Raw genomic sequence first — 25,089 nt, 5'->3', positions numbered from 1 at the left:
TTAGCAATTGCGCATGTGCACTCGATATTTCGTTACGCCGATTAGCCTAGTTTCTTTTTAGTTCCGCCCTTCAAACTTCTCATTAGTCGATTTAGGAAATTGTCTCTAGAAGGCACCGTGATCGCCACGTGTATTATGCGTAACGTATCAACAACACCTTTGTGGAGGTTAAGCTCAACTCGTTATAACTAATTAATGGAGCTGGATCAGGAAGATGATCAGGGTGGACTACGCGTGGATGGTAGACGAGCGTTAGAACTGAGACAAATCCGTATGCGGATGGGAGTCTTCGGACAGGCTGATGGTAGTGCGTACATAGAGCATGGTAATACAAAAGTTTTGGCCACGGTATATGGTCCCCGTCAGGTACGGATTGATTCCAGACATCTTTAATTATTTTAAGAAGTGGATTAATGATAATAATTTATATTGTGTGATATTCCGATTGAAAGAATTTATCAGTGATTCAAAAATTGTATACAACTTTTGGAGGTTAAACAATTCGCCAATGCGACAAATGGCACTTCTGCTTTTTCCTTGTACAATCTGATATTGTATTTCTTGATTTCGAGATGCGAGCGCATTCGTTTAAATTATATATTTTTACGCCAACATTTATTTCGAGTCATGTTGTGTGATCTGTGTATATTTTTATCAAATGTGGTTTAGCCAAGAAGCAATACATCGAGGAGCAGTACAAAAGCTATCATAAACTGTCAATATAGCATGGCTGTATTTAGCTTTACCTCCGGCGAGCGAAAGCGAAGACCAAGGGGAGACTGGAAGTCACAAGAAAGATCAGCACAGTTGCGCCATGCAATGGAAGCCATAATACATTTGGAACTATATCCACGTTCTCAGATCGATGTTTTTGTAGAGGTTCTACAAGTTGATGGTAGTGATTATTGCGCATCCGTGAATGCTGCGACGCTTGCATTAATTGATGCTGGAATTCCAATTAAGGTTAATATCTGAAGTAATATTTTTTTCAACACAAAATAACATATCATATAGTTACATATAAAATGAACTTCTTACAGAACTATGCCATAGGATGTACTGTAACTCTCCTCAATAAATCGTCGACAGAGGATGAAGACAAAACGTTAGCAACAGGAGTATTAGACGCGAATTTTGTGGAGGAATGTTCGCCGGGAGTTACTTTGTCTACTGTCGCGTTACCAGGAACGAATAATGAAATTGAAATAGATGGATCTGGTCTGCTTGTAGTAGCACACGGGGCAGGACAGAGATTACATTTGTCACGTTTGGAAGCACTCAAGCAACGCGCGTTGCAAGGCTGCCAAGACATAAAGAATATATTGGATCGTGGCGTGAGGCATCATCTAACTGCAAATCTATTACCTTCTTTTCTGCACAATTCATTTGACTAATAAAAAAAAAGTATTCTGTAAGAGATTTTGTACAATTTAATAATCATGTACATAAATTATCATAATAGAAAGTTACTTTCTTAAAAAAAAGTCTATAACAATTTCGAATGTTTGTATATTCTCTTGTAGAAGAGCATAGAAAAATATTATTTCACTATTTCTCAGATAACAATCCGTTTTTACTTGGAGATGCTAAACGCATTTTTTTGAAAAAGAAGGCTTAGATTGTAGCATCAGGATATCTTTCCATAATCATACCAACTCCCTACAAAAAAAATTAACGTTATAAATCCAAAAAGAAAAAGAAGTGTCTCTATAAAAATAATTAGGTATTGTAAAAACTATTCGCATAATATGTAAATTTTTATTTTACCTGTCCGCCAGCAGCACAGGCTGAGATAAGGCCGAATTGCTGATCTTCTTTGATAAGTCGATTAGCAGTATGCGTTGCTAATCGTACTCCAGTAGCAGCAAATGGATGACCGATTGACAATGATCCTCCCCAAGCATTCCACTTCTTCAGATCCGGTATTCCGACCTTTGAACTTCTTTTCAAATATTTTTGCGCGAACATATCGGAATCCATCGCTTTCAAATTAGCACAAATCTGTCCGGCAAATGCTTCGTGTATCTCCCAGACTCCTATGTCTTTCAAAGTTAATTTGGCTTTGTCCAGAATCTGCAAGCGATCATTCTTGTATAAATCTTGTAATTTAATTTCAAATAACATAATAACAATAATTATGTACCTTCGGTATTGCGTACGATGGTCCCAGAAGTAATTGATCGACTGGGTCTTGAGACACGTAAGTGAAATTTCGCAGGTATGCCTTCGGTTTCAAACCAAGTTGGAGAGCTTTTTCTTCGCTCATTATTAATGCCGCCGATGCACCATCGGTTAAGAAAGAGGCATTGGCTGCGGTAATCGTTCCATAAGGTTTAACAAACGCGGGTTTCAACTTTGCCAATTGTTCTTCCGTAGACACGCGAATACCGTTGTCTCTGTCGACGACTTTATCAACATTTGGAACTGTGCAACATAGAAAAGTAAAACGAGACACATAATATATAAATTGAATTTTGAATAAATCACAAGTGAAATGTTAATGTACCTTTATAGGGCATTACGTCCGATAATAATCCTTGTTGCTGAGCTTGCGCGGCTAAAGTATGAGAGCGCAATGCGTAATCATCTTGTTCCTTGCGTGTCACGCCGAATGCCGCCGCTAAACGATCTCCGCTGTGTCCCATAGTCTCGCCACTTGAAAACTCTGCCACAGCCGGTAACTATATAGAAATAAATATAAAAAGTAAAAGAAAATAAATTCTTTAGAAAGATGAAAGAAGTAGAAAGATATCATTATTTTTACAAACATATTTTTATATGAAATGTTATTTTCTTAAATAAAGATGTCATCTTACATCTGGAATGAAATGGCCTGGTCTGATGCTAGCTAAGAGAGCTAATTTGTTAGGTAGAGTTTTCGCTTTGTTGGCTTGTAACATTAAAGACCTCATGGATCGACTATGTCGAATTGGAATATCCGACATGAATTCTACTCCACCTGCTACAACAGTATCATAAACACCACAAGCAATTAAACCTATGCCAGTAGTAATTGCTTGATTACTACTAATACAGGCCATTGTTACTGTGTGTGCAGGAGTGTGTTCGCTATATCCTGCAGCCAGAGCAGCTTCTCTTCCGATGTTTGAAGTTCGTACTTCCTGCATCACTGTGCCATAAACAATATAATCAACTACTTCCTTAGGGAAGCCAACCTTTCTTTGCAAGCTCCTATAAAACAACAAAAAATAATTCATTTCATGGTTAATATTTACAATAAAAGATAGAGTGACAGTTTTCAAAAACTATTTATTAATATTTGTAATCAATATCTAGAATTATATTTGTGATTTTTTTTTATTGGTATATCAATACAAAGTGACATTGACTTACACCAACGAATGTCTTGCAAGGTCATAAGCCAGGAGATTCTTATACTGAGTTCCAGACTGTAGAAATGGAGTTCGTACTCCATCAACAAATACAATATTTTTGAAGGTATTGTTACTTTTTGTAGAGTAAGCTTTGTTTATGGAAATTCCAGAATAACGAGTAAGAGTCTCTGCTAAATTAATAATAAAAAATATATAAGTTAAAAAATATATAAGTTTTTTCCTTAAATATTCCAAGTAGATTCCAACCAATAGAACAGATGTCATATAACATAAGCATATATAATTTGAAATTCAATGTCAAATCTATATTATAAATAATACTCAATTACGTGGCAGGAAATAGAGAATTAATATTAGAGTATAAATATTCACTCTCTTCTATCTCCCTCTGTTGGACTTTGTACCTCTACGTTTTATAATTGAAACGCAATATTTAATTGACTGCGAGCGTAAATAATGCTTCGTACCATAATTAACAATTCCATGCCTCACTACAAGGCAATTTTTCAGTAGAGGAATCATATTGTATCAGTTATATCAGATATTGACACCGCCTTTTTTTAAGCACGCTTGATATGTCACACAGCACCTTTCAGCGAAACAGCGACCTATAATTTTAGAAACATGGACTGCCGAATTCCCCCTCTTTTATCATATCAGACTTCTGTAACACAAGTAAGTAAGGCTGGTATTCATAAGTCTATAGAAACATCCTCTTTGGCCACATTGGATATGTCCATTCATATCAATCTGTGCTTAGGAATTTTCCAGTCAACCACTTATCAGACGTTCGATTCACTGGCAAACATTTAGGAAATTTTAGAGTATTTTTTGTCCAACAAATAAACGAAGCTACTTTGTAATGACGACGAAAACTTTCCTTGGTCTTCGTAAGCTCTGTAGTTGCAGTTATATATTTTTGTAGAATGTTTCTTCTCTGTCTCTCTTATTCATAACTGTAATATAAAGCGAGAAGGAAGACAACGAATCGATTGGAATTGATGTTAACCTGAGTAAACGTCAAAATACTGAAGATCACCGGCAATATTAGTTAAAGATTATTTTTTAATAAGATTGTTAAAATTGTTAGATTTAATAAGATCGTTTTTATATTATTTTTTTAATAACAGCGTTGTTAACTGTACTATAAACATATGATATGTGAGTTCTGTTCAAGTCGGCGTTGTTACGTTTTACACTTATAAATTCTCAGTAATCAAGTGCCAGTATATACTTTGATAAATACTGGATTACTGAAATTTAAATTCATTCTCTTGAAAGAGAATAATACTTAACAAAAATTACTTCGATCAAGAAAATTATTAGAAGGTTTTTGGTTAAAAATCATTTTAAAGCAGTAGTCTATCGATTTTTTTCACTTATTTCGATTACATAATTGTAGTTTCTTTCCAATTTTGACAATAAGATGCTAAATCAACAACATATGTTATTGAGCACCATAGATTCTTACATAGAGCCACTTCTGAAGCGTGTTTTACAAAACAAGAGATTTGGTAAGATTGTCGTTTCAATCTTATTTATATTTGATAATGAAATTAGTGCTTTTTTTATGGATAGACTATCTTTTCTTAAGGTGTTTCTTGTGGTCTAATAAAATTGGATTCAGTATCGTCGAGTTGCGACAGGAGCAAAAATGATTGTTTCAAATTATCAATTCCTTATGCTGGAGAGCATCTCACATGGAATGTATTGTTTGATTCCCAATATCCAGAAATGGGTCCGGACTTCATATTCAATGATCAGAATTTTTTAATGGACCCGGATATTGATATTTTGTCTACTTGGGTACCTAGTCTTGTTAAATGGAATCCTAATGATACCGATGCACTGCATAATGTACTAAAAGAATTATTATTTTATTACAAAGAACATCAGGTAAAGAAAAATAGAATTATATAATCTTATTATCTGTATTTTATATATATAGAATATATAGGATGGACTATATAAAATGTTATAAATTATGGTCTCAAAATTTACTAAAAATAATAATCAAATTCTTTCTGAATTCATTGAGACATATATGCGATTTATAGTGGACAGAAAGATGTCTTCCATGTTTTAAAACTTCACATTTTTGTATACATTAATGAACATAGTACTAAGTAGTACATAGTACTACTTTTAATCCTTTATTAAAAAAAAAAAGTTATATTTAGTAATATTGTAGTTAGAAATTGTGCATTTAGAAGTTTTATATTTTATTCTAATATATTTTAACATTTAATATGAAATAATTCTTAAAATATTCATTTTTTTGGCTAATTAATATTTTTATAAACAGAATTAAATAAATTCATTAATTTAATGTGGAGAAAAGTAATAGTTGTTTTGAAAAAAAGTACGTTTTATAATATGTGGATTATAGGATTTTGAAAGTTAGCGATATTTATGTACACATTTTTTCACTTTCAGATACAATTGCTTGGAAAACAGGGAGATCGATTGCAGCTTGAATACAGCACACTTGTTGGTGAAACAGAAATATGTAAAGAAGATATAGAAGTAATAATGTTACCATTAGGAATGAAACCTACAGAAGCAAGATTTTTAATTCGCATATCCATGGATTATTCGCGGCTGCCTCCGCGTATTAATAAATCACAAAATGATGAAGCTATGCTTCTAATCACATTTTATGGTCCAGATTGGAATCGTATCTTGCCACAACTTCATTTATCCGAGACCTTGAAAAATGCTTTCGGTGAATCGGATTCTTTGCATATTCCACCACTACCACCCAATAAATATCTAATGGATTATGTTCCTGAAGTGATAAAATTCATAGAGGAAAAGGTATATAACTTTAAAAACATACATTTTATGAATTTGCACAAATGCGCAAAAAATATTTATCCATACTTTCTGTTGTAGATAAACAATGTAGTTCAGTGTTTTGAAAGCAGAAAAGAGTTTATCGCAGTTCTAATTGTATTACAGCGCGGTAGTATATTGGAATACGATGCTATAGAATTTAATTGGATTTATATTTTATTAGAGAATCGTGATTTTCATTTTCTCGTACATTTTAATCTATCGTCAACATTCCCAAAAGAGAAACCACAAATTACATTGCAGTCAGTATATCATATGACGGCACAGGGTACTTTGTACAAAGAAATATTGGATGATGTACCATATAGTCCTAGATGGTCAATGATGATAATGGTTAACAAGTTATTGACGTATATAATAGAAATTGCTGTTCAAAAGTTTCAAGCGAATTCTATCAGAAACAATCGTTTTTAATAATTTATTCTGAAAAAGAAGTTATATTTTATTACAGAGAATATATATTTAATAGTTACATGTCAAATAAAAATTATTTGGTTCTAATGTAATACATTATATATTGTCTTTATCTTTCTTTCCAATAAATGTTAATTTATAAATAAATGTTTCTCAATTTAAATAATATTTTTGCATGCTTAAAGTTAAATAGCCTTGCATAAGTGATTCTATAAATGTTCTTAGAATTTATACTATAATTTGAACATTACACATTCATAAAGAAATTAATACGAATTAATTAAAACAAGATAATTTAAGGTGTAAATTTTTTAAAATAAAAATATTGGATAATATATATAAATATTTCATTGACCAAATGCGATTGAAAATATATTAATGTTTCCCGAATGTTTGACGAAAAATCATATCTAATTGAAATATTAAAGCTATAATTTTGTTAATTTATTATAATATGACACATCCAAGCTTCATTATTTGAAAATGTTATTAAGAGAAATATCTCAATTGGCAGCATTAAACTACCTGATAATGATGAAAACTTGATAATTTTGCGCACATGAGCCAGTAACCAATCATCTCCTGCTATATATTGTTTTTAGAAAATGGAGAAGCCGATTGGCTAAAGCGAGACGTGTTATTCCCTAGCGTAGCCGCGTTCCGCGCATAGGAATTGCTAATTTTTCTCCTGTACTGGTGGCAGCACTGTGTACGTGCAGCGCGAAGAGCGTGCGCAAAGCGAGACCATCTCAAAAGTCCGGTCGCCGTCACCTGTCTCACGATTCGAGGTAAGTGCTTGGATCATCGTACCGTTTTATTAAGAGGAAGTTCGCGGGATCGCGACGCGTACGCGGCCGCGATGACGTGTCGCGTGAAATTGTCGCCGAGTGCGGGAGTGTCACGTGTCAATACACGTCGCGCAACTGGCAAATATGTTCGCGGCGATGACGGCGGTCGCGGGCCGCAGATCGCGATCTACGGCTGTCTTCGCGTTGCTCGTCTCATTGCGGCAATTTCACGCCACGCGCAATCATCATCACGGCCACGTGACGACGGTTAAACGTCATCCTCCTCCTGTCACGCGAATTTTGCCGCGAATCACTGTCCCCGGCTGTGGTTTCTCTCCCGCGGCTACTACGACGCAGCTTTCTCGTTTGCGTTGACTGTCGCGTCGTTTTTCTCACGGTGTCGTCACACGTGTCGCATCGCAAAGCGTCCGATGCGCGTTTCGCGTGCGGATGCTCGATTTCGCGGTTGTTTATATCATAATCGTACATTGCATCGTATCTCGTATCGCGCGTAAGCGTCGCAGGTATCACCTGTCATGGCCGCGTGCCGCCACCACCGCTGTTGCCGCCGTTATCGCACGGCTGACTCGAAGACAACAATTTCAGACCTGTCAATTTTAACCACGCTTCTGTTACATCTTCTTCGGATTTATTTCTCTTTCCTCAGGAGAGAAATGACATGCGACAGTGCTGTGCAACAGTCGTCTCAGCGTGTAAAATAAAAAGCGCAATTTGCAGCATACGCGTCTAAAAAGAACAGACCTCGTCTGGATGTCAACCTTAACGTAACCTAGCTCAACCCAACCCTAACCTGCTTGACTACCTATCGGTTCTCCTTATGTGCGCAGCATACCGCGACGTCTCACAAAATCGAATCATTCACACTTGATTCGCTTGATTTTTCAAATTCGTTTTTTTATCTCGCACGCGTGAACCCTGACGTTTGCATTTCTGTAGTTTCGACATTCCAATCGAACGGCATGATTTTACTTAGGATTGTTATTTTTATTTTTTTTATTTTTATTTTTCTTTTTTATTTGTACGCGATGCGAAGTCGGTTGGTTCGACGTGTTGACGATCATGTGGTTGGTCGGTAAGGAGCGGTAGAGGGGGCGATACGGAGCGGAGCAAAGAGGGTGGTGGTCACGATGGCGGCCGCCACGCGCCATATCGCCGCCGCGCTCTTGCACGTCATCTTGCGCATTCCCTTTGCCCCCTTCGGCGTCCTGTTGCGCATCGTCCATCGTATGCAATGAGGGGAAAGCGCATTAGCATCCTTTTTCCTTGCGCGCGCACGCGTATTCGTGAACGCTTGAACGTTAGGCCGACAGCCCTTTTCGCGAGAGATTTGATAATCTGCGAGGTACAAAAGGGTTACAAAATGTAATGATTAGTCAATTTTCTATATTTCTTTTCTTTTTCTTTTTATGAAAAATTTGAATATGTATGTTGACTTTACATGGAAATCTTAAAATTCTCGAATTTAATCGTCATAAAAACCTATTCAGTTCATAGACCTTTCTCGGTTTAAATGACTCTTAGAATGAACCTGAATGCTTTAGATATACGGAACATTGAACTCTTCATTATACTTTATAATTTTCTGCGATTGAATTAAATGATAGAACCAAGTTTTGCTTCCTTTATAAACATGATGTTTATTTTAAAACTATTATTTTATTCTTTTTAATTTTTTTTTTTTTAACTTAAATTTTAAAAGCTGTAAGAGAAAGATAAAATCATAGATATTTCATATCGCTCCACATCGATTAAAGTCTGTATCATACTATGACTTAAGATTGAGATTGGATTGAAATTTAACCAATAGTTCACTAAACTAAATGGTTCTTTTTTTCTCTAATTGGTTAAATTTCAATCTAATCTCAATTTTAATTCTAAGGAATATGCCAGAAATTTTTAATTGGAATAAATTTTGATTACGAGAACAGAAAATCACATTAATATGTATATAAATATTTGTACTTCGAGTTAATTCTTCGTCACATCACGAATTCGGACCGAAACTCCAGAGAGTCAATCGGTGAATGAAGAGATGTAACGTCGAGATTAATTTGATGAAAGGACCAATAACAAAAGTCAAATCAACAAGAGCAAAAAAATGGGCGAGAAAAGGAAGGAAAGAGAAAGAAAGAAAGGAAAGAGAAGATGAAGAGCGCAATGTAGAAAACAGCGGTGGCGTGTCGACAAAACACGAGTGGGCTAAAAATAGCACAAAGCACAAAACAGAGTGCAACGTGCGGATTATATGCGAGGCGCGCCGCGTTCTCGAAATAAGCGTCGCTCTTTTTTTTTTTTGTAATTCCCCCCCCCCCATTTATTTACACGAGCATTCATATTTCTTCTCGACGAAATTCCTCGTGGAACAGAAGCTGCGAACTTCGACAAAACTTTGAACATTTTTGCTGACTCGTCTGTACATTTAATAAAACACCATAACAATAGATACATTGAATGCAATTTGATTAGATTGTAATTGAGACAAGAATGGAAAATATAAATACAACGCTAATTTTAGATAAATGACATTTGGGAGACATGATCATGAACTGGAGATTGGAGTAAACAACCGATGGGTGGCTATCAATTAGTATTTCTTGTGATTGTCTTATCTCACAGTGCGATATATTGCAATCGCGTTAATTGCATCGGTACTATTTGGCCTTCAAGAGATTGGCTAACCTTGCTTAACAACCGAAAATACATCGATTCGGTAAACAAGTGCTCCGAAAAACGAATACTTTTTTTCTCATTTTCAAGAGAGAATGGATCGATTTGGAATAAATTCTTAACAAATAATATAAACAATTATTTTTATTTTTAATCCTGTATAATTGCAAATTTACATTTTTACACTTTAAACTAAAGTCAAATTGCCAATATTTTTTCAAGAATTGATTTACAAACTATAACGAATGGTTATTTATATCGATATAAAATTGTCATCAACGAAAAATTTCCGAATATTGATGCGCAAGAGAAATTTGATTATATGAAAGCAAATTCTTTTATGTTGTGTATTTGTGGGTGTTTCCTCGATACTCTAACCTTGTCATTCGAAAGTGTTTCGTTAGCGATGGATACGCGAACGAGTGCACGTGCACGTGCACATAGTCGAGAGCGATTTCGAAGGAGAACGAGTTTTCTGCGAGTGCATGTCACCATCTCTCTCACTCGCTCGATGTCGGCCAATCGAGAGCGCGGATTCGGCTACAACCCCGCTCGGCCTCCATGTCCATTGGCCGGCCGCTTGAACATGACGTTGCTGACCCGCTTTTGAAATTCGGTAAACAAGATCTCGCGAGAGCCAGCAAACCGCTCGACGATAATGCCTATATGATACGAATAAGAATGAACAAATTACAGATTGCCAAGAATCACTACGAAAATGTGTCACGCAGCATCCAGAGATCACTGACTCTTCTCTTCCAAACGATGAAATAGATCTGAAGATTAGAAAAAGATGGAAGAGCCATCGCCATCGAAAGGATAAAATTGATATAATAAGATATTTATATGTCTAACAAGTGTTACTCGATTCTGATAAATTAATATTTATTACATGAAACAGAATTTTGTCCTTTCAAATTTGAATCCAACTTAAGGATGACATGTGGCTTCGTATAAGGGTTGCTGACTTGCAGATTCAACTCGAATCTCGCCGTACATATCTGGTTGTCTTTTTCGACAATTGTTTACAAATTGTTCAAAATTGTTCGCATTAAAAATCTCACTAATTGCATCCATTCGATGCTACAATCATTGAGCTATTCATTCAGCGATTAAATAGTAAACGAATGGAATTCGCTGGATTCAAAAATCGTGTAAGATCCAATTACATTCGATGTAATACTGGATGCAGACTACATGCCATTGTTTGCAGACTCGTGAAGTTATACATATGAAACTAGCGCCAGATTATATGATTTGAGAGCTCATGGTTATAAAATTCGCAATTTACTATTTATAAGAGAATTATGAATAGTATGAATGTGCAATTTTTATAGAAATTTAATACTAGAAAATAATGATTAATTACCTATTTTGTACATTAAAGACACTATCGTTTATCAATTATAGCATTATATTGATCAGTATTAAATTGAATTTCTATAAGGGAACTTTGTTATCACCGTTATTTGTTATTTATTATTCATATATAATTTGCCAGTGATTTTTTTTTACAAAATCAAAAGGCATGAATCATGAATTGTATATAATTGCCAGCTTAAAAAAAATTCTTTCAGTTCCCAAGTGATAATCTGATCCTTAAATCATTGATACTTTGATCTCTCCAGGTCAAAAACCTAGGATAAAAAAAAATGAAAGAATTTGCGTCTAACTTCATGCTGTAAGGAGGCACACAGAGTGAAGTTTGCCAGAAAAGATAATTTTATTCTGTCAAAATTAAACGAACTTTAGTCGGCTTGCACGACAAAGTTTGACTCGTGTGGGACGCGATTAAACCATTCAAACGACGAAGAAAGACAGATGGGCGAATGGGATGGCAGGAGAACGGGGGAGAGTGGAGAGAATTCGGCGATGCGCTCGCGCGGAGCGCGAAGCGAAACGAAGTTCGAGCACGATGTCAAGGGGGAAGGACGGGAAGAAAAGGATGTTTGGCGACGAAACATCACGAGCGATGTAGACAGGGGAGGGGGGAGGCACGCGCATGCGCACGCCGCTTGATGACGCTTCCCGGCGCGCGTAGCGTAGCACAGCCATGCTTCTCGCACGTCGTATGCGCGTCACGTCGAGTTGCCGATCGCATGTTGAATTTGAGTTTCGTCGCGAACGGGTGCCTCCTCCGTTACGATCCTTTCTGAATTGATGGTCATCGCGATTAGAAAAGAAATACGTCGAATAATCCGGGAAAAAACGAGCGTGCGAGTGAAGTTCTGTCTTTGTGAAAAAGAGGGGAAGTTTGGATTTTTTCTCTTTCATTTTGGAAAAACAAGTGGCCGAACCGAAGTCGGCGTCATCGCTCTCCCGACAACTTGCTTGGCGGCCTCTCTCGAAGTAGTCTCTTTCGTTTTCGACATCGACTCCGGGAAACCGGGTGGTCAAGGAGACGAACGAGTTTTCGTGTCCCGAAGGGACAAAGATCCATTTTGGAAAGAGTCAAACGGTCGAATTAAAACGGCGTCACTTTCGCACGTTCGTCAACAGGCGCCTTTCACTTTTTGACATTCGTGACGCTCGATTCTGAAAAAACGCTATTAAGGAAGTGAAGAAATCTGTTGCAGCGGAAAGAAAAGGATTTTTCATTTGTAAAAAAAGTGTCGATTGTAATTGTAAAAAAAGTCTCAGTTTGATCACGTTTGGCAATAGTGTTTCTCGTCGGCATTCCATTGATTTTCGGGATCTTCAAATCTCGGACTGTTTTTGTGATCCTTCGACAAAACATGAAGCTAGCAGACGCGAAAGTACTCAATAAGATCAGTGATCATTGCGACACACATTTGATGTTACTTTCGCGACGACCATACTTTTTGGATACTTTATCTACGTCCGTATTATTTCACGAACTTCAGGCATGTACAACTTCACAAGTATCAATCTTAATTTAGCACACCGTCAGCAACTTCACGGCATTCGTTCCAATATCGAGATATATAATTTTATTACATTACTATTTCATGTTTATGAGTAATTTTTCGATTCCTACAAAATCTTGTGCGTGTAAATCTTAACATCTGTATTCTTGTTTTCATATTTTTTTTCTATCGATTTTTCCTCGATAGCTTTCGCCACGTTTAGGCATGTTAACTTTTTCATTACTGCAATTTCATGGCGTCCATATTTATACCGTATGATATTTCCCCGCAAGTGATATTTTAAAATTAATTTTTTTTTTTCAAATTTGAATTAAATTTCAATCCTGTGATTTACATAGATATATTTCGACATATTGACGACAATTTTTTATTTTATTTTTATCTTTTTTTATCTTTTATTTTATTTTTATTTTTTTAAATATTTGAGTAGGATTTATACAAATTGTATTTTTATGAATTACTTTATGTTTATTACTTAATTTTAATATATTTTATCTTTATATATTTTTAAATATTTAATATCAAATATACAAATATTAAGTTTCTGTTATTTAAATTTTAACAATTTCCAAGGAATATTGGTTGACTATATATATGTATATGTATGTATGTACATATGTATATGTATATATAATCTTTTTTCTATGTATTGCATATTAAATGACAAATGCAGTTTTTTACATAATATAAAAAATGTTTTATAATTTTTTGTTGATACAAGATTATGTTATGTTATACATTTGTTTATTTATTAAATTACAGAAACGATAGTAACTTATATAGTGGACAGGATGTTCAGTTTTCACAAACCAAAGGTGTATCGATCTAGTACGGGCTGCTGCATATGCAAAGCCAAATCTAGCAGGTAAAATCTATAGCTAAATATTTTATACTATAAAAATATTTTATACTATAAAAATAAACTTGTAATGTACTGTATAGTTATTATTTTTATTTTAAATTGTAATTTATATTGATTTTCTATGAATATATTCAATAGAAGCCCACAGTATTACAACATGTTGATACCATTGTAGTGTTACATATATATATATATTTCTTTATATATACAAGTATACATAATTTTACAAGTATACATAATTTCATATTTTAATATATTTATAAATTTTTTTACAGTTCGAGATTCACGGATAGCAAAAAGTATGAAGATGATTTTGTGCTATGTTTTCAACTCAGTGAAAGGCGTAGTGGAGAAATATGTAATGCATGTGTTCTTCTAGTAAAGAGATTCAAAAAACTGCCTCCAGGAATTGAACGTAACTGGAAACATGTCAGTATTTGACATACACTGATTTTATTTTTATTTTTTGAATTTTGATTAAATATAATATAAAAAAATCACAATTTAATAAAAAAATTATTTTTACAGGTTGTGGATGCACGTGCTGGTCCTGGTATTAAATCGCTAACAAAATTTAAAGCAAAAAATAAAAGGAAACTTAAAGATAAATCCGATAAACTTGCTAAGAAAAAACATGTCTATGTAAAAACAGAAGCAGATCGAGAACAAAGCCCACCGATGAATGATGATCTAATTGGTTAGTTAAATACAAAATTTTCTTTATTAATCTCTAATGAATAGCTTAGTGCTTAGAAAATAGAGTGAAAAAATGAAAAAAATAAAGATTAATATCTTGAAATTGATATTGATAATATTTAATAAATACATATTAATGTCTTTTTTTATGATATTTTAGAAGATTATAGACTGACAGATAGTAAACCGTCGAGCAGATCGGAAAGCATTTCAGACGATGACAACGATGTTGGCTCTAATGAAAAACAAATAGATCTCGTTCAAGATCAAAATCATGATCATGATCAAGATATGAATGACGATGATATTGACTTCTTAGATTTAAAATATTATAAAAGGTAATGTCTTAAATTTCTTCAATACAAATACAAATTTCAATTTGTATTAAAATATGATTTTATTTGGCACAAATTTTTATTTACAATTTGACATAATTTGCGCTAACAATCAAATAATATTCAAAGTAATTATTTTTTATTTTAAGATATTTTAAAGCAATATCAAGTTCATAAAATTACATTTATTATATCTTTTTAATTAACATTTTTGGTTTTTACAACAGACTTTTTACAAATATTTTTAACACAAATATTTTTAATATTATATTTATTTTTATTTGTGTATGTTTATTATATATTTTTTTTATTTTACACAGAGAAATTATTTGCTGCGGCAGTATTTTTAGAGGCGCCAATGGTGAAATCATAATATATCCGTCTGTCTTGAAACCTTGCGAAAATCTTGCCAGGCGGCAGCTCAGTACTTCTCTGGCAGTCGCCAGTCCAGCTCACAGTTCTGCATCTACCAGCCCTATTCATAGCGATGAATCCCCATCATCAAGTCCAGAAACAAGTTCGAAACAAACGAAGACCTTTAGCGATTCTTCATCTGATTCCGGTTACGATGAATCCTCCAATCAGGGTGAGAGCAAAATAGCGAAAAATGTTCAAGTTAAAGCAGAAATAAAAACGATAGAAGAAACCGATAAAATAAGATCCATAAAACTTGATCAATTATCGAGCTGCAATCCTTTGCAATCTATCAATATTACTAATCAATCACTTCAGTCGGTCTCCAATTAATGTCGGCCCCTTATAGAAGGTTAATTTATTCCTTTACTTATGAAGACACACGCATAGATTTGTACATATATATACAGGGTGTTCACTAGGTAATTTTTTAATTGCAATTTTCAATAAAACTTTTAATCTAATAAATTTTTTTCGATGAAAACAAAATCTATACTTTCATGATACATGAAATAAATTATTGATAATTGATCCTGTACTAATTATTTCTTTTGATTGAATCTTAAAATTCTTAAATTTTCTGAATTTCAATTTAAAGACGATTTTTCCTCATGGAGAATATTCGAATTTTAATCCTATAGTATATATAAATAGAGTTTTTAAAACTTTACGAATTATTTAAATTATTTTTCCATACATTATTACTACTACATGAGGATGATAAATATGGATAATATATAAATTGTATAATCTATATTAATATAAATTACTTCTTTAAAAAGGGAACTCTCTCTTCTCCTCGGATTTTAGATATTTTATATTAATATATTTCAAAACTTAAGCAATGAGATAAAATCTCTTGAAAGTGAGATTGTTTATGAACAAAATGTTCATAAAATATGTCTCTAAAAATCTACACTTTTTTATTTAAAGCATTTTTTGTTCTGAAATCGATACATCTCATACAAAATAATAATTTGTTGCAACACCCCCATAAATGCGACACCCTGTATATGCGAATAGATATAAGCTTGAATTAATTAAGTACTCTATCCCTGAGCAGCGCAAAGTGACTCTGAAAGGTTTGAAACCTTCGTGATGGAGGTTTAAATGCCATTTGGAAGTAATTATTGTGCTAAGAATAATCTACTAATTTTAGCGATGGACTGACGTAAACCGCCACTTCTCGAGCCGATAATTTTTAAGTCTTATATTAAGCAATATAACCACACATCAAAGTTCTGTGATGATATTGTAAAGTAAGAAATGCTCAGATTTCTTATATCGAAGCGGTCCGAGCTGGCGGTTTACGCATTCGCTTTTATAACACATCAAGTGCCACCGCTTAAGGGGAAAGACACACAGGGTGTACTGAGACAACCGAAGATTATCTCAAAAAAATCACGATGGAATGATGAACATTAATATTTATTCGTATAACATTTTCTAATTTGAAAGTAAATATTAAATAGTCATGTGCCGAAAATATATAATTTATTATAAATTATAACATATTGATAACTTTTATTAACATATGTGTAAAATCGAAGTTTGAAAGTTTCATCTTTTAAAATATTCTCTTCACAGTTTTTGAGGTTTCTAAAATTCTTATATATTTATATATTTATATATATAATTGCTTTGAATTTCACATATCTAATAAAAAATTGATTACGAAAATATTTGATTATTTTTATAATCATATTCATGTGTATTATTAAATTTTTTCCTTAGATTATTTAAGATTTTGTGTATATAAATAAAATTTCATGTACAACAAAAAACAAATTTCATGTATAACAATTTAATAATTAACCCAATTATACAACTATATTGATTGAAGAAGAATTATAGTATCTTTACTAAAAAAAAAAGACAAAAAAATGGATTTTTTTGAAAAAATATCTCATGGTTGTTGCGGGATACCTTGTATAAGTTCCAAGCTGCCAATCGATTCTCGTCTAGGTCCAATAAAGAAGAAAAGATAACAAGGAAGAAAAAAGCACGTTTTTTACCTTTATTTCTGGGTCACGACGCTCCATGACGTAAATTAACTAATTAATAGCGGTCACATCGACGACCCAGATTGATAGCAATAAACATTTGCATAGTGTGGCGACTGATGGAGTCTGTTTTAGTCTGTTAGGCTATATTATTTAGTCTGTTAGACTATATTATTTAGACAGTATTAATAGAAAAATGAAAGATCTAGATAAGAGAATCCGAAAGTGGCAATCAGATTGGCAAACTGGACCAGCGGATCTATGTTTAATAGATATATAATTATAGAGAATATGATACTTAGAAGCATTTCTATAAAAAGAAAGAGGAAACGCGGAATAAAAATAAGTAAAAATTGTTAGTTTCTAGTTAACAAAGAAGAGATGGGCATACTTCGGATAAACGTTTAGCGCAAGATTTGTCCAATTCTCTTTTTATATAATATTCATAACTTTTCATTATCAATGGATCTTCGTTCAATTTGGACTTTAGGAAGATTTTCCGTAAAAATGAAAAATCGAGTTCATATTAATTGATCCATAAATAATGAAGATTAATATTTATATCTTGTTAAAATCGCGAGACTTTTTATTGGACAAAAAAAGGAAAATAGTCGGAAATGATGAGTTTGATGTTAATTATTTAATCATTTTCAACTATTTTCTTGGCATTTAGCGCTAAACATACGAAGAGAAAACGGGCTAAAAGGATGTACAAGCCGAGTACCTGCTGAGAACAAACCGCAACTATGATCGTGGGGTTGTTTTCAGAATTTTTTCTGTTCTTATATATTACACGCACAAAAAAGAAAAAAAATCGGCCATTCGATAAAATTTGTATACTCGAAATAATATATTTGCTGCATAAAATCAGAATCTAATATATTAAGTTTATCAAAAAGTTTGTTCTCGTCTTTTGTTTTATTAGTTTATAAGAATAGAAAAATAATAAAACAATCAAATATCTATTAGACAGGATTTATGTATCCGTGGAGCCAAGAATGCAAAGATTAACTAAATGTTTATATCAACAATTTTCCAAATATATATCAAAGATTTTATCTCATGTAATTATTTTTTAAAAAATATGCGATATATATATATATATATATATATATATATATATATTGCATATTTGGTGATATAAAATATCTAAATACTCAAACATATAGTATATTTTCACTGTTTGGATACAGAGGACCGCGGATTTATAAATCATTATATTTGGGGGAAAAAAAAAGAATAAACGTAATGACTCTCGGCTTAAAAGTTGGATCTGACATAATACGAAAGTATGTAATGTGCAATACATATTGTCGAACCCGTCCAGCGCTAAGCGAGTCATTATCTTTTAATTTCATTTAATAGAAAATCGGAAGTTGCTCGTAAAATTTTTTAGTATAATAATCAAAATTATTAGATCTGACAATTCCTATGGTGGAATTCCAAAGATAATTGATGAAAGAAATTGGAAATAACTTTATGAAATTAATAACGCTAACAGAATATTAAATTTAAATAAAGTGATAAAATTAGATAAAGATGAAAGGAAATGCGAATTGATACTAAATTGATAATGTGATGGCCAGTGATCATGCATAATTATACATATTTAAAATTTTTCAAAATCAAATCTTTTTATTTAAGAATTATGATTCCACCATTGAGTCGACGACTCACAAATATTGCCAAGAAAATCGGGAAGAAGCTCGTTTTAATTGCCCATCAAATTTGTGAAGGCATACTGACAATCGTCAATAACATGACAGGAAACGATAACAGTTTTTCCATAATCAAACATCGAAAAGTCTGATCTATCAAGGGATAATGCCAATCATCTTTTCCCGATAGATCACATTTGTACATTTCTTGTATGATCTCTATCATTTCTCTTTATTGTGAGATACTGATAATTATTATTGTCTTCTCTTATTGATGATTTATGATCATAGTTAACATATATGCGACGATCATATAATAAATCAGATATAAATCTAAATTCATATTTAAGTTAAATTTAGCATTACATATTTTTATAGAAATATTTAAATCTAAATTTATATCTTTGAATTAAATGTAGCATTTAACGTATTTATGAAACTAAAAAGCTGGATAAAACTCGAAAAGCGAGTGCTACGATTCCGTCTAGACTACAAAATGTGAATTTTTTCTTTTATTTATTTATTTCATAAATCGACTTATTTTCGCTACTAAACATAATATTATTTTTTATGTAAATTTATATGCATATTAAGTGCACATATATTTTTATAGAACAGTGATCTTTACTTACGTGATTTTTTTAACACTGCCAGGAACACGTGGTTATCAATACAAAGATGACGGAAGTTGTAATGACTGGCAATGTATTCTGAAATTATTCCTCATATATTTAAGTAATTAATTGGTATTCATATTAACTATTAAATTGGTATTATTTGATATCAATTGTTAGTTAATATTCAAACAAATTTTATCGATATTTTAAATTAGAAGGAAGAATTGCAAAATGTTTCCACATTCAAATATGGTGTGATAAATGGCGTATCAATTTAACAGAAAAATATGTGAATATATTTAGAAAAATATCCGAGTTTTAAAGAAATAGAGAAATTAGATTATAATTCAGATTTTATTTATCAGAGGATATATGCGCGCGTGCGGATATGTATGTGTGGCGCGTGTGTGTGTGTGTGTGTGTGTGTTTGTATTTTTGAATATTTATACTATATATAAAGATAATATATTGTATAAATATGCACATGAATACAGAAATTTACAATAAACAAAATATGATACATGAGAAAATACAAGACATAAATACATGATATAAAAATACAACTGTAAAATTATATATATATATCGCGGAAGCAACTGTAAAAGGAGTGAAAAATTAACAAGGTTATTTAAATACAGAATTTTTTTAATCTTGTATTGCCAAATTAAAGTCATAAAACTACAATTTCCTAAACTGTAAAAGTTATATAATTTCATTATATAATAAAAATACCTTTTTATAATTATAAACTATTTTAAACAGCAATTTTTCAATTAATATATATATATATATATATATATATATATATATATATATATTTGATTTATTTTAATCAGAAAATCCGCTCCTTGTCAGTAGTCCATCCGTCGATATTAATATCGCCAAGGCGCCATGCGTAAATTTGCACAAATGTTTATTATTATTTTGTTAAAAAGTTATATTAGCATCTCAAACATTGATTTTCCTTTTTCCATATCTACATAATAATTGATTCGCGAGAACACACGCAATAATGGTGTCTATTAATACCGAAAAAAGGAATTTTTCAAATCTAGTTGTGTCGAGCCAGGTTGATAAAAAAATTCTGCACGTATTATATTTTTTATTTTTTTTAATTTTAAACGGAATTTTTAAATCAACTTGGACAGACGAAATAATTAATAATTATTACTGTAATAAATAATTACATTAAACTATTTTGTAACGTATTTTGATGAATTTTTTAAAAATAAAAGCTTTTTTATTTGAGCTTATTTTAACTTTAATTTATTTGAAATACGTTCAAATAAGTAAAGTTTTTTAGTACGTGTAGTTACTTATTACTGTAATAATAATTTATTATTATGATATAGACTAAATGCACTAAATAATAAATTGATTATAATAATGATAAGGAGGCACAACCGGATTGTGTTCACAAAATTTTTGATACATGCCAATATTTAAGAGGGCATTTTCTATATATTTGTAAAATATACATATTTTACATATATAATAATAAAGTATTTGCTGTAATTAAAGGCGCGTGTTCTCGCATGTTACAATTTAATCGATAATGGTATAAGGACAGAGAATCTATGAATAGTATAATGATTTAGAAAGTGCAGTATAATCTCTCACGGTTTTTATAAAAGTTTCAGGATTTATTTGTATTATAAAATTTAATGATTAAAATATAAAAATAATGGATCTATGTATAAAAAGAGTTGAATTATATAAATGATGAAGCATTTTATATAAAAAACTTTAAAGTACTTGAAAATTATTTTATCTATATTAAAATATGTTTATTATACGTACAAATTATCTTATTAAAAAAGAACATTTTAAATTTGATAAATTTATTTAGGATAAACTTTTTACATATTTTAAATTTATGATAAATTATTGAAATTTGAAATTTATTTCTTCAAAATTTTACAATTTTAATAAACGTTAAAATTTGATCATTTATGAATGTCATTTTTAATATTTATAGATTTATTCTTTTTTAATAAAATATTGGACCTAAATTCTCAGATCTAAAATTACAGAATGTTATAATTCTAGGTCTGAGCAAGTTTAAAAAAAGATTGTAAAGTAAAAGTGTAAAAATGTACAATTTTATTGCATAATTCTCTGATATATTTATATGTATATCATAAGAAAAAATATTAACATATATCTATTTTTATTCATATTTCCATTTAAGATAAATGTTTTACAATTTGAGATTTTTTTCAGGTTTTGAAAATCCGGAAGCTTTTGTGAGAGATTTAAGCAAAGATTAAAGACAAAATTTTGCATAAATATTAAAAATAACGATTGTGAGACTGACCAATGTATTTAGCGGATAACTTTTTTTACAATGATATGTATGTATGTACAAATACATAAATATCTGTAAACATGCGTGTGTGTATAAAGATGAGATTATTTGATTAATCAATCATCTGTGCAAATATATTGCGAAACCAATTAGAGTGTAAGCGTAACGACTGCTATAAAATTAATATATATGATGATCAAGAAATTCATTCGTTTTTTCTTATATAATTTTTACAGTAAAGTCAATAATGAGAAAATAATATATGAAAATAATTATAGAAATAAATTAATAATGAAACATGATTAATGAAACAAAATACGAATGAACTTTTTGATCAAGAAATCTAAAATATATATATATATATTAAATGATTATTATTTCGCGTTATTATTACGGTTATTATTATTACATATATATATACAGTGCATTTGTATATATACATATGTATAAAATAATTCCAATCATTGTGTATAATTAGGGATATATATTGTGTACATTTATAAGGGATATTATTATATCGCGTTCGTCGGCGATAATCTCGTCGGTTCTCGGCCGGAAGCATCTTTTCAAATTTTGGCCGGAATGTTGTGCAACGGACGGGACGATCGGTCCTTTTTATAATAAGAAAAAAATATGCCACCTTGTATCCATGTACAACTTTGTAATAAATCAGTTTATTTGTAAAGTGTGAGCTTCGCTCTCCTTTCACTTCATTATATCTTCTCTAATACTTTCCAGATATGTTCCTGCTTGATAAAAAACTTGTAATTAAATTGTATTAACGTTTATGAAATGTTTGTAAAAGAAAATTTTATAAATTTGTATGCTAATAGTAAATTCATTGCTTTTTCATTTTTAGTTAAAAGTTACGTAAACTATGTCCTATTTAATTTTTTCCTCTATGGATGTGGATATATATATATATATATATATATATGTATATTTTTTATTAATCCAATTTTGACTTCATTATTTTTTTCTGCAGGTTGTCTAATCTTAATCTATTGTGTGCATCAGATATTCATACAAATACCTTGGCATCACTTTATCTACTTGTAAAAACCGTGTTGGAAGTTATCTCGAAATATATCATTTCAAAATGATATCGGAAGTTTGCCATTAACGACTGCAATGAGAAATCTGGGACATCTTATATATTGAGAACTACCAGGAATAGTCTTGAATTTTATTTTATGACTGACACTTAGTATTCGAATTTATGTTTTATTCTTTGCTCGTGAGATGTCGACGCCATCGATTAATCTGCGTACATATGTTGCGTGCATGGTGGTGTGTGTGTGAGAACATTTTCACAGTCGTAACTGTTTCCTTCTCGCCAATTGTTTTTGTAGAGTGTCTAATTATCCGAGATTATTGCGGAGCATTAAAACTCGTTAAAAATATGATTAGTCGTATTCGACCACGTCTTGTGACCTTCGACGTGACCGGTACGCTGCTAATGACCAAGCTCGAGGAGCATTATGTCGAGATCGGGTCTCAGCATGGTTTATTTGTCGAGCCAAGAAAATTGGCGCGAAGTTTCAAGAACAATTTTATGCAACTTAGTAAGGAACACCCGATATATGGCAAGCACACCGGACTGGGATGGAGGAACTGGTGGAGAACAATTGTACATAATGTGTTTAAGGAACAACATGCCTCCGTGTCGATAGATACATTGGACAAAGTGATTTTTTTTTTTAATTGATAATTATGTAAATGATAATAAATAACAAAAACAAAAAATATTAACAATTAAGTGTATAGTAAATATTACATAATTTTGAACTATAATACTGATTATATTTATGCAGAAATAAAATATTTGAGTTTAATTGTATAAATAAAATCACATCTTGGCTTAGCTAGTTGTATTAAACTGTCCTATTTAATTATTTTCTTTTATGTATTTCATTTTTTATTAATCTATTGCCATTTGTTATTTTATTATTAATATAAAGAGTTTTGATCTTATTCATCATTTTCTTTTCTAGGTTGCTGATAGTCTAATAAGTTGCTACGGTACCAGCAGATGCTGGTGCAAATACCCTGGTACCATAGATTTACTTGACTTCTTACAAAAGAGGAATGTTATGTTAGGAGTTATCTCGAATTTTGATCAACGTTTAGAATCAATTCTTGAAGATACACAAATTCGCCGGTATTTCTCCTTTGTTTTAACTTCATATGATCTTGGAATCGAAAAGCCGAGTTTACCAATATTTGAGGAGGCATTAAGACTAGTAAAATATTTTCAAAACAAGGAAATATTACCTCAAGAAGCAATGCACATTGGCGACAGAGTGGATAATGATTATTTTGGAGCAAAAAGCGCTGGTTGGAATGCTTTATTAATAAAGCATCACAACGAAGTCAATGAAGGCACAGTGCCCAAGGAAGATATTTTTGAAAGTTTGAAGGAACTTCAAAAACACTTTGACAAAGTGCTTAGAATGAGTTAAGTGATTATAATAGTGATAATGTATGTAGTATTATTCGATGAATATTATATTTATTTTTGTTTAATAATGATAATGATAATTTTTAATTTAGCTAAAGCTAAAGAACACAATGTAATAAAAAAGTAAGTTAAATATGTGAATTATTTCCTAATTTGTAAATTTAATGTAAATTTAATTTTTTATCTTGTTTTGTATGTTTTATTTATATGAAGTTTCAATTTTGCTTTAATGTTAAAGTTTATCTCTGAAAATTTGATATGTATCTATAGAAATTGTAATTATGTAATATTGCACGCTTATTAAAAGAATATTATAATAAATTTATAAAATGTTAAGTATACATAAAAGATTAGAAATTAAATACAAATTAAAATTTTTTAAATATGAAAATTAGAGTATAAAAATTAAAGCATAAATAAAATTTTGGAATTACAACGCTCAAAATGTGACTTTTTTATTTTACCTATCTTTGGCTTATCTTTTTAAATTCTGAATTTGAAATGTTAGAAATTTTTAAAATTTTAGGTAATGCAACTACTTTGTTAATTATATTCTTCAGGATACTTTATTGATTTTTAAATACTTTTATAAATTCCACTATTCAAATTCTTAATTTTTGTCATCATTCTTGGAATACTAGTAATATATTTTCTTGATATTGCGTTAATTTTCATGAATTCTGATTTTTGCATTGAAGTTAAATATAAAATTCTAGAAATTGTGAGTTTCAAATTTTTAAAAATT

The 25,089-nt window shown here is 31.3% G+C and overlaps 5 protein-coding genes across 12 annotated transcripts; 4 read left to right on the top strand and 1 right to left on the bottom strand.

Annotated features, from left to right (window-relative positions):
* Positions 1-195: 195 nt before the first annotated feature.
* On the top strand, positions 196-1,415 carry Ski6 (exosome complex component Ski6). The gene is made up of 3 exons (XM_011639255.3): positions 196-366; positions 670-963; positions 1,041-1,415. Exons 1-3 carry the CDS (start codon positions 196-198, stop codon positions 1,392-1,394), a joined length of 819 nt encoding a protein of 272 aa, XP_011637557.2. The 3' UTR covers positions 1,395-1,415.
* On the bottom strand, positions 1,408-4,021 carry Mtpbeta (mitochondrial trifunctional protein beta subunit). 2 transcript variants are annotated; one of them, XM_011639257.3, is made up of 7 exons: positions 3,824-4,021; positions 3,355-3,523; positions 2,817-3,192; positions 2,507-2,681; positions 2,144-2,424; positions 1,768-2,073; positions 1,408-1,659 (listed from the first exon to the last, which is right to left on the bottom strand). In XM_011639257.3, exons 1-7 carry the CDS (start codon positions 3,876-3,878, stop codon positions 1,615-1,617), a joined length of 1,407 nt encoding a protein of 468 aa, XP_011637559.2. In that variant the 5' UTR covers positions 3,879-4,021; the 3' UTR covers positions 1,408-1,614. The 2 variants fall into 2 exon arrangements, with proteins under 2 accessions (XP_011637559.2, XP_011637558.2); XM_011639256.3 differs by having other exon boundaries at positions 3,355-3,526; positions 3,824-4,020.
* A 231-nt stretch (positions 4,022-4,252) lies between these two features.
* Positions 4,253-6,773, top strand: LOC105427495 (BRISC and BRCA1-A complex member 2). 4 transcript variants are annotated; one of them, XM_089081882.1, is made up of 5 exons: positions 4,253-4,685; positions 4,759-4,870; positions 4,969-5,252; positions 5,793-6,173; positions 6,252-6,773. In XM_089081882.1, the coding sequence occupies exons 2-5, from the start codon at positions 4,783-4,785 to the stop codon at positions 6,624-6,626; spliced, it is 1,128 nt and encodes a 375-aa protein (XP_088938008.1). In that variant the 5' UTR covers positions 4,253-4,685; positions 4,759-4,782; the 3' UTR covers positions 6,627-6,773. The 4 variants fall into 4 exon arrangements, with proteins under 4 accessions (XP_088938008.1, XP_011637553.2, XP_011637556.2 ...); XM_011639251.3 differs by having other exon boundaries at positions 4,951-5,252; XM_011639254.3 differs by having other exon boundaries at positions 4,253-4,870.
* Positions 6,774-7,333: 560 nt separating this feature from the next.
* On the top strand, positions 7,334-22,568 carry LOC105427494 (SIN3-HDAC complex-associated factor). 4 transcript variants are annotated; one of them, XM_089081885.1, is made up of 8 exons: positions 7,334-7,414; positions 10,496-10,718; positions 10,799-12,966; positions 13,753-13,855; positions 14,128-14,281; positions 14,381-14,549; positions 14,709-14,886; positions 15,204-22,568. In XM_089081885.1, the coding sequence occupies exons 4-8, from the start codon at positions 13,782-13,784 to the stop codon at positions 15,628-15,630; spliced, it is 1,002 nt and encodes a 333-aa protein (XP_088938011.1). In that variant the 5' UTR covers positions 7,334-7,414; positions 10,496-10,718; positions 10,799-12,966; positions 13,753-13,781; the 3' UTR covers positions 15,631-22,568. The 4 variants fall into 4 exon arrangements, with proteins under 4 accessions (XP_088938011.1, XP_088938013.1, XP_011637552.2 ...); XM_089081887.1 differs by having other exon boundaries at positions 7,341-7,414; positions 10,507-10,718; XM_089081886.1 differs by lacking the exon at positions 7,334-7,414 and having other exon boundaries at positions 7,421-10,718.
* Positions 22,569-23,059: 491 nt separating this feature from the next.
* LOC105427493 (rhythmically expressed gene 2 protein) lies at positions 23,060-24,789 on the top strand. The gene is made up of 2 exons (XM_011639248.3): positions 23,060-23,570; positions 23,878-24,789. The coding sequence occupies exons 1-2, from the start codon at positions 23,103-23,105 to the stop codon at positions 24,343-24,345; spliced, it is 936 nt and encodes a 311-aa protein (XP_011637550.2). The 5' UTR covers positions 23,060-23,102; the 3' UTR covers positions 24,346-24,789.
* Positions 24,790-25,089: the final 300 nt, after the last annotated feature.

Source organism: Pogonomyrmex barbatus, unplaced genomic scaffold, assembly GCF_055798465.1.
Source record: "Pogonomyrmex barbatus isolate J1 unplaced genomic scaffold, ASM5579846v1 scaffold5, whole genome shotgun sequence".
NCBI lineage: Eukaryota > Metazoa > Arthropoda > Insecta > Hymenoptera > Formicidae > Pogonomyrmex > Pogonomyrmex barbatus.
The sequence above is the reverse complement of the archived record's forward strand: the minus strand, read 5'-3'. Positions and strand labels throughout refer to the sequence as shown.

What these genes read in the sequence shown, in the direction of transcription:
- Ski6 (XM_011639255.3), top strand. Translation starts at nt 196, where the DNA reads ATGGAGCTGGATCAGGAAGATGATCAGGGTGGACTACGCGTGGATGGT. An exon ending in CGGTATATGGTCCCCGTCAG is followed by an intron (nt 367 to 669) that starts GTACGGATTGAT and finishes AATGTGGTTTAG; the next exon opens with CCAAGAAGCAATACATCGAG. An exon ending in ATGCTGGAATTCCAATTAAG is followed by an intron (nt 964 to 1,040) that starts GTTAATATCTGA and finishes AACTTCTTACAG; the next exon opens with AACTATGCCATAGGATGTAC.
- Mtpbeta (XM_011639256.3), bottom strand. Translation starts at nt 3,878, where the DNA reads ATGATTCCTCTACTGAAAAATTGCCTTGTAGTGAGGCATGGAATTGTT. An exon ending in CTTGCAAGACATTCGTTGGT is followed by an intron (nt 3,193 to 3,354) that starts GTAAGTCAATGT and finishes GTTGTTTTATAG; the next exon opens with GAGCTTGCAAAGAAAGGTTG. An exon ending in GGACGTAATGCCCTATAAAG is followed by an intron (nt 2,425 to 2,506) that starts GTACATTAACAT and finishes TATGTTGCACAG; the next exon opens with TTCCAAATGTTGATAAAGTC.
- LOC105427495 (XM_011639251.3), top strand. Translation starts at nt 4,783, where the DNA reads ATGCTAAATCAACAACATATGTTATTGAGCACCATAGATTCTTACATA. An exon ending in TTTATTACAAAGAACATCAG is followed by an intron (nt 5,253 to 5,792) that starts GTAAAGAAAAAT and finishes TTTCACTTTCAG; the next exon opens with ATACAATTGCTTGGAAAACA. An exon ending in TAAAATTCATAGAGGAAAAG is followed by an intron (nt 6,174 to 6,251) that starts GTATATAACTTT and finishes TTTCTGTTGTAG; the next exon opens with ATAAACAATGTAGTTCAGTG.
- LOC105427494 (XM_089081885.1), top strand. Translation starts at nt 13,782, where the DNA reads ATGTTCAGTTTTCACAAACCAAAGGTGTATCGATCTAGTACGGGCTGC. An exon ending in TGCAAAGCCAAATCTAGCAG is followed by an intron (nt 13,856 to 14,127) that starts GTAAAATCTATA and finishes ATTTTTTTACAG; the next exon opens with TTCGAGATTCACGGATAGCA. An exon ending in GATGAATGATGATCTAATTG is followed by an intron (nt 14,550 to 14,708) that starts GTTAGTTAAATA and finishes ATGATATTTTAG; the next exon opens with AAGATTATAGACTGACAGAT.
- LOC105427493 (XM_011639248.3), top strand. Translation starts at nt 23,103, where the DNA reads ATGTTTTATTCTTTGCTCGTGAGATGTCGACGCCATCGATTAATCTGC. An exon ending in CGATAGATACATTGGACAAA is followed by an intron (nt 23,571 to 23,877) that starts GTGATTTTTTTT and finishes TTTCTTTTCTAG; the next exon opens with GTTGCTGATAGTCTAATAAG.